This window comes from Aplysia californica, unplaced genomic scaffold (assembly GCF_000002075.1).
Source record: "Aplysia californica isolate F4 #8 unplaced genomic scaffold, AplCal3.0 scaffold00445, whole genome shotgun sequence".
Taxonomy (NCBI): domain Eukaryota; kingdom Metazoa; phylum Mollusca; class Gastropoda; order Aplysiida; family Aplysiidae; genus Aplysia; species Aplysia californica.
The window spans coordinates 562518-571102 of record NW_004797715.1 but is presented as its reverse complement, the minus strand read 5'-3'; the positions used below and the strand labels follow the sequence as shown (position 1 = coordinate 571102).

The window sequence follows — 8585 nt, the reverse complement described above, 5'->3', positions numbered from 1 at the left end:
CCCACACACACACACACACACACACACATACTTCAGTGATTAATAAAGGCAATAATAAATATGATGAATCGGGGTTGAGCAGTTAATATCAATCATCGTCATCATCATCATTGCATTTCTCACCCTGCACCCGGGTATAGGCCATGGACAAACACCTTCCACCTTTCTCTATCCTGGGCTAGCCTCTTGATGTTATTCCATGTCTTCCCACTTTTCTGTACATCGATTTCTGTGATTCTTCTCCAGGTTCCTCTAGGTCTGTCTTCGATTTCGATCAAAAATCCTTTTCTCCTTTTCTCCTTTTCTTACTTTCACTTTATCTTTCAGGTCATTGGAGCTGATTTCTACATGCCAGCATTGCTCTCTTTTCTACGTCGTGTTGCACAGGTGAAAATGGCTGAAGGAGCAGCACGGGCCTATTCCTCGGGCTCTTTGTCCATCGTGTACGTGATGGTTCCTGACATGGAGACTGCCAAGACTCTGGCCAAGTAGGTCGCCCCAACCAGTCCACAGTGGGAGGTCGTGGGATTGTATGAGATTGGAGATTGTGACCTTGGGATTGTAGAAAGAATATATGACCTTGGGATTGTAGAAAGAAGGCTCTGTTAGTACACTGATAAACGTAGCAGTGTTGCCCCATCCTTTCTGGTCTCGTTTTATTGTAAAGAAAGTCTCTAAGGCTGTAGCAATAATAATTATAATAATAATAACCATAATAATAAAAATGTAGATCTACGCAGATGATACACAGTTGTACAAACCTCTAGTCCCTTTCTGGAATAACGTCTTATTGGGTCCAATCGAGTATACGTTATATACACAGCCCCTTGGAGCTGTGATTAGAAAGCACATTTGAGTATGAAAGGGACTAGAGGTTTCACATGCTTGCCCCTTTAGGAGAATCATTTTGGATTGAAACACAACGTTAGAATCAAATAAAACACGTAAGAGCAGAGACACGCCCACTGACATATATATATTTAATAAACAAACCACAAAAAATGGCCGCCAAGAAACTCAAACGTTTCCGTGTCAAGTGACCTCGTGTGGACTCTAGTTTAAAAGGGGGTAACTCTATGGGCGACCCACACCTCCTTCAATTGCAAATATCTAGACTTCTATTCAAAATATAATGGGTAATTCTTTTTATCACATGCAAGACAAATGAACAAGCTTGACAATGGTACGGGGCTGTTCAAATATAATCTTACACCTTTTTGGGGACATTTTGACCCCCCCCCCTTTCTTACACTTTTCTTACATTTGCCCTTACCCCTCCCCCCGTAATATTACATTGTTCACTTATATAGCCTATTGATAAAAATAATATAACATTTGTATCGCGAAAATCTGTAAAACAATCATTGCTCTATGCGCATTGCATAATATTCATGAAAAACATGCATACACGCATACATGCACATAATATATGCGCTAAAAAATAATAAATGTCACGACATGGTGGTACGAAGCGCTCGTCAGTTTTGATTTTGAGGCATACAGAGTTATTGATATTATCTTAAAGCCTGTCCATTTGCCTTCCTTTTGATGAAAACAATATTCATCTATGCTGAATAGAAGTCGAAATAATTGTGATTGAAAGAGGTGGGGTCACCTGATTTCAGAGGTAAATTTAGTGAGAAAACGGCCGCCAAACTTTGATAACTTCAATAGCTTGAGAGCCTTTAAAACAGAAAAATCACAAATTTTGTACATGTAATGAACGTTTTTCAGTATGGACGTAAAAGGTGTTTAGCGCGAAAAAAAAGTTCAATAAAGTTCCCAAACCTGCGGAAAAATGCCATATTTTTTCACTTTCATTATTTTGACGAGAGCCTGATTTCACCACGCTGCCTCACAATGAAAGTAAATCATTCAAGGAAAATATTGTGTACACACACTTTCTTACTAATAAAAAGGAAAAAATTGAGACTCTTGTCTATGACAAGAGCGCTTTAATTAAAAAAACAACAAGTTACTGTGGAATTCTGATAAAGTCAACGCCACGGACAGAAAAAAAATGTTGACTTTGAGCAATGTTGACTTTATCCATTGTACTACATGTACTGACCATTGAAAATTGAAGATGACAGCTACAAAATTACAAAGTACCTGGTAATAAACAAGATGTAATCTCAATTTCAGGGAGTATAATTCTGAAGTTGTCACCAAAACAAGAGATAATGAAAGAACAAAGTACATATCGTCCCTGTAAGTCTCTAAAGTTTCTTGATGTGAAAATATGTGATGCTAGAGATATAAGGCTCATGATGTGAATGTGCGTGATGTTAGATATGGGTCTTTTTTTGTGAATGCTGATTGCAGCAGGGAAAATGTTCTTAATCATAATGCGAATGCATATGACAGTGGAGATGAAGTTTTTTTTATTCCAATATGAATGATGGTAGAATTAAAGCTTTTGAGTTGTTAAATGTCACTGATCCTATAGGTGAAATTGTTGATTCCAACATGTATGAAGATTTGGATTTGAATGTCACTGACCAGAGAGGCGAACAGGTTGATTCCAATATACGTGTTGATAAAGGTGAGGCTCTTGTTGATCAATCATGTGGTTATGGAAACGACAGCGATAATGTGAGAATAATCAAAGGAAAGAAGAGAAAGCTTGGAAGTGAAAACTGGGAGAGATTTGTGAACTCAAGAAACGTGAAGCGGGGCAATCTTATGAAGGAAGGTGATACAGGGTTTGAGAACGTTGAAAAGGATGGAAGAACTTTGGGGGAACAATGCTCTTGCAAGGTCAAGTGTAATCAGTGTTCGAATATCACAGAAGAAGAGAGGTAGGAAATATTTCATTTCTTATTGTCGCTGCCCTGGCCAAAGAATGGTGTATTTTTGCATGGACATGTATGCGAGGTGCCAGCCAAACGGAGAAAAGCAGCGTCTGCAGCATCCTGTAGGACTAAGTCCCTGCAGTATTTTCTGAAAACCAGTAGAGGCAGATTCAGGGTCTGCTGTCAGACGTTTTTGTCCACAATAGGACTCAAGGAATGGTATGTGAGACACCATCGCGGAGGACCAGGTGATGGCTTATCAACAGGGAATGAGTCTTCTTGGAGACCAGCATCTGACTCTGATGCGCGATTACATCTGCGAGCCTTCCTTGAAAGTCTGCCTAAAACGGAGTTTCACTATTGCCGAAAGAAAAGCTCCAAGCTATATTTAGAGGCAGTTTTCCAGAGCAGGACTGATCTATTTCGTTTCTATGAAACAAAATGTAAAGAAAAGAAGATGGAGGCTCATTCTCGTCCAATTCTTGACGATGAATTACAGAAAATGAATATTTCTTTTCAAACCGCGCAAAGATCAGTATGATCTCTGATGAAGGCAATGACGATGAAGACATATCTGGCTCATGGGCAGAAGAAAGAAAGGGCACAGCAAGAGATGGCAGGAGATGAGGAAATGGTCCAAAATAATGACACGTCAAAGGTCATTACTGTGGATCTACAGTCAGTTTTGCTTTGCCCCAAGCTGAAATCATCGACAACATACTATAGGACCAGACTCTGTGTCCATAACTTCACAATATTTGATTCAAAGTCACGTGTGGTCTAATGCTATGTCTGGCACGAGGCGGAAGGGGGCTTGTCTGCTCAAGAATTTACTTCATGCATTGTGGATTACCTGGAAATTGATCTGTCTTTTAATAGGTACATCATCTATTCCGATGGATGTACTTTTGAGAACAGAAACAAAACATTAGCCGCTGCTCTTTCCAGGTTCTCCGTGATGCATGACAAGGAAGTAGAGCAGAAAATACTTGAGAGGGACCACACGATGATGGAGGTGGATAACGTCCACCACGTTATCGAAAGACGAATAAAGAGTAAGAAGATTTTCCTTCCAATCGACTATGTTCGATTAATTGAAGAAGCCCGAAGAAAGCCATTTCCACACTCTGTGGAGTATTTCTTAAATTTTGATGGTGTGAATACCCTTACTTGCATCCGTCCAGGAAAGACAGCTGGGGATGCTTCAGTTACTGACATCAGGGCTCTGAAATACCTGCCTAACACTCTACATGTATAAACTTGGATTCGGGGACGAATGGTCAGAGTTTCCAGAGAAAAGAAATCAGTCTACAGCACTGATTGTCACTCCCAAGAAGCTGTTTTATGCCAGCAGGAGCATCTCAAATGCCAAATTCAAACATTTGAAAGTAATATCATCGGAATGTTGGGTATTTTATGACAAGTTGAAACAAGACTGAATCGGGAATATCCTCAACAATAAACTTTATCAAAGCAATCAATTTTTTATACAATTATTATAGGCCTACAAATTTTCTTCCTGTTATCTTCACGGTGCTTGCGCACTCCATAAGGCTGATACGGTGGAACACTATCTCTCCCTGTCTAAGGCCAATCTTTTGATCTGTCCCCATGACCATCCCTTGGACTTCATCTCCTGTTCAAAGCTCATTCGCCGGGTCTCCGGCGGGTGGCCTCCTTTTTTTTGTTCCTCTGGCTATCCTGGGAGTGGCATTTGGGTCCATTCTAATGACATGTCCAATCCAGCTCCACCTTTTCCTTCTCACCGCTACAAATACTGGTTCGATAATTTTTTTCAGGCAGTTCTTTATTTGATATAGTTCTGGATCATTAACTTGAATAAGTCTTCTGAGGGAATTTTTTTTTTTGGAGGGAGGGGGGGGGGGGGGGAGGTTGAATGATATAAGATGGAATCATTTTCAATTTTTACTTGGTGATGTTGAATTGATGTGTTTTTTTATTATGTAAAATGTTCTTCCCCCCGTCCCAGGCGTAAGATTATATTTGAACGAGGCGTAAGATTATATTTGAACGGCCCCTACCAATTAATAACTCCATATATACCCAAAAATTGACCAGCGCCTGATTCCACCACGTCGTAACAGTGTAACAGTAACACATTCATATATATATATATATGTAAGATATATAAATATACTGAATGCCATTAAAAAGGCAACACTTCGTTCGCAATCTGAACACGTTTGTATCAAATGAAGATAGATTAAAAGAAGTGATTTTTTTAAAGATTATTCAATTTCCAACGAATGTGAACCATATTGATCAACCCCTCGGGATGGTGCTGCTGACTGAAGTGTCTTAAGGCCATTCCCAAAGTGGGGACATTAACCATGTTCCTGTTATACACAGTACAGTGTAATTGTAAATGGGCTGATTCATCAATGTCATGCTCGTAACTGTCCCTGAACTGCAGAGATGTACGCATTTGCTTCATGAAATTGCCACAAACGCACTTCAGCTCTTTAAAGCCTAATCTATGTCATGTTATAATCAGTAAGTGGACATACTTTTTGTACATTTTTCAAGACGGAAACATCAATCGGGGACACAGCGATGACCAGAAGTCTTAATATATAAAGGATAATCCTGTTACACAAGCGTAGGTTGCTGTTATTGAAAGGCAGAGGCTGCTCTTATCTGGGTTGCTGTTAGGTGGACAGCACTGTGTTAGCTTGAACTGCTAAGTATCCCAGGATGTTTGAAATGTTCTAGGGATCTATCGCAGGCACAGTCAATTGGTGAAAGAACAGGGTCTACTTCTGCATGAGAATCTGCAGGACCCAAAGACTATGTACTGTTTGTATGATGAATCTGTGTTGTTCTGTATGAAAGCTATTTTGTCATTAAATAATACTGTTGTTTTGTCTGTCAGGCCTCTGGTCCAGAATAAACAGGTCGCCTGTATCAACATTATCCCGCACGTGACTTCAATGTGAGTACTCAATGTTGTATCATAGCCCCTCCCCGCTCCCCCAACACACATTTACACATACACACGCGCACACACACACACACACACACACACACACACATACACTGGCAAACACAAACACACACACAATACACACACCACACACACGCAACTGACTTCGATGTTAAATGAGAGCGCTTAATATTTTATTACCCTCCCCCCCCTACACACACATAACACACAGACACTCTCACATACATATATTCACACACAGACACACACACACCCTCACACACACGCACACACACACACACACACATATACATACATAGATGCAAACATACACATACACATTTGCTCTCACAAACTGATGAACAATTCATAGCTGTCCACTGTCCCGGGCCATCAGTATTTTGTACGGATTTTCTTGAAAAATCGCTGTTGTCCCGGAAATACGGATTTTGACCAATGGTCCCGGAAAATAAGAACTTGGCAAGCATACTTCTAAAACAGAAAAATTAGGCCTAGCGATGAGGGGAACCAGATACCATTGCAATGATGACTGGCGACTGACAGTGACTGGTGACAGCACACACGAGACCTCCTAGGCCAAGGCCACCGCACCATAGGCTAGTACCGTACTAGGCCTAGACCTCCCGATTACTGGGGGCCTAGGCCTACACGCACACGATGGCTAGGCCTACACCTGTCCCCGTAGAATTATAATGCAAATTTAGTAGGCCAAATTATGGGGAAAAAAAGCAAAATTATGCAAGTTACCGTAACACCATTCGCGACATGTTTTGCACTTTTTCAACTCGAAGTTTCATGATTTTCATGTTTTATGTACAGAAAAATTTAAAGCAGAACATATCAGTATCAGTAATTTGTTGTGTATTTGGAAAAGAAAACAATACACATCAGTAAAAAAAAAACAACCAAAAATGACAAAAAATAACAATCTCTGTAACTTTCAGCTAGATCTAGAGGTAAGAAAAATGTAAAAAAAAAAAAAGAAAAAGAGCAGACATGAGAACAACAACTTTTGATGGATTGGAAAATTGAACATGCTCAAGGAAGAAAATCACAACCCATAAATAAACCAAGATCTTCTAACAAGGGAGATAACCAACTTTTCACTTAAATGAGAGTTATTACGGTGATTACGTCCCTTTAGTCATATGACGCGGCGTTAATTAATTGTTTTGTGAAAAAAAGGAAAAAAACGCGGATAATCCAGAATTATGCAAATGTTGCAGAATTACGCGAAAAAACGCGGCCGCTCAATCACATAATCCTACGGGGACAGGCCTACACCCTCACACCCACACACCCACACACCCGCACACACCTGCTCCACCTTCACCGTCGCGCGATGCCTTCACCACACACACATTAGGTGTAGGCCTAATGAGAGAGCGAGAGGGGACCAGCACAATCTATTTTTGTCGCACCCGCTTTCACACAAACTAGCCTAGATAGACAGGCTATCTAATAGATCTACCTAGGTCTAGATTTACAACGTTCTACGGACTTTGTTAACTTTACGGAGCGACAGAACAGCTTTCTTCGGCGCTAGCAGACAACAGTTGCGAACCAGTTTCAGACCTGCCAACTTTCGAAAATCAAAAATAGTGAATTTTGAAGAGAGATCGACTCAAGGGGAAATTAATTGTGGCCCGTGAGTTCGAAGACAGTTATATCACGTCACGGGCATGCTATGACGGGGAATGAGTCAGTAATATAATAATAATAATATTATTATTAAGATATCTCCCTCTAACTCTCGTAGGGTTTACTCACCTATTTACACTATTACAGTGCAAGGGTTCTGGCCTAGGGCCATTGACATAATACTTTTTTGTTTTGTTTGTGAATTTCGGGACATTGAAATAGATTTAATTTCTTCCGTCGTTGGTCCCAGCAGAATCTTGAATTTTATGAAGGCCATTGGCCTTTATGGCAAATTATAAAGTGAAATTGTACTATTAAAATTTTTTTATGTTAACTAGGAAAATTGTTGTAGATCGAAAAAAAAAATATATATCTACACTGATTTTTAAACATTTTAACATTTTAAGATTTAACTACTGACCCGAGCCAGCCGTACAGTAAACTGTTGTGAACAAAAACTAACTTGTTTTTCGCGCGCTCATATGACCTTATGCAGTTGCGAGTGCCGTAAAACCCTATACTACTACTACTACCAAAGAGTCTACATAACAAGAGGGGCCACTTCTCTCTTTGAGCCAATTAAAAAAGTGTCCTCAAAATTCGGTGGCGCCCTCTTCGCAAAAGTGCACCCTTGGCGAACAGAATTACCCTAACCCTATCCCTAACCGCTGTCGGGGAATCCTTCACAAAACAGTCACGTGTCGTCACATTATCGGGAAAAAGTGACCCTCACCCCAAAGGGAGGTCACTAGAATATCAAGGCAATGAAATGACTGCGTCCCTTCCTCCCTTTGCAAAGGTTCATGAAAATGCACGCTCCGTATAAACACACGCTGAAGAGCCCTCCCGAGCACCGTGCGTTTAGGCGGAGACTACTGTACTGCAACCAAATGAGCAGCGAGAAAACTCAGCAAACCTCAAACTCTGTCGTGATGAAACCTCGCAACCCTCCTGCCGGCCGACTTGTAATGAAACCTCGCATCCCACGGCATAACCATTAAAATTGAAACAGTAGTAACGTAACCGCGTCTCTAAGGTGTTTTCACTTATATATCTGTACATGTACCAACTTTGGTTCATATAGATCATTATTTTTCAAGAATAAATCAGTTTTTTTTGTCTCTCCTGTAAAATTTTCCTTTCTGGGGTTATGAGGTTTCATCACTCCGCCAGCGATGTGTAGA

General features: G+C 40.4%; 1 protein-coding gene across 1 annotated transcript in view; it reads left to right on the top strand.

Annotated features, from left to right (window-relative positions):
* Positions 1–327: 327 nt before the first annotated feature.
* The window catches only part of LOC101853184 (divalent-cation tolerance protein CutA), a gene marked incomplete at its 5' end in the record, with an annotated part of 19131 nt that continues 10873 nt past the window's right edge, over positions 328–8585 (top strand). Inside the window, 2 exon segments of the mRNA XM_013086229.1 lie at positions 328–488; positions 5689–5748. Coding sequence (XP_012941683.1) covers positions 328–488; positions 5689–5748 — 221 coding nt within the window.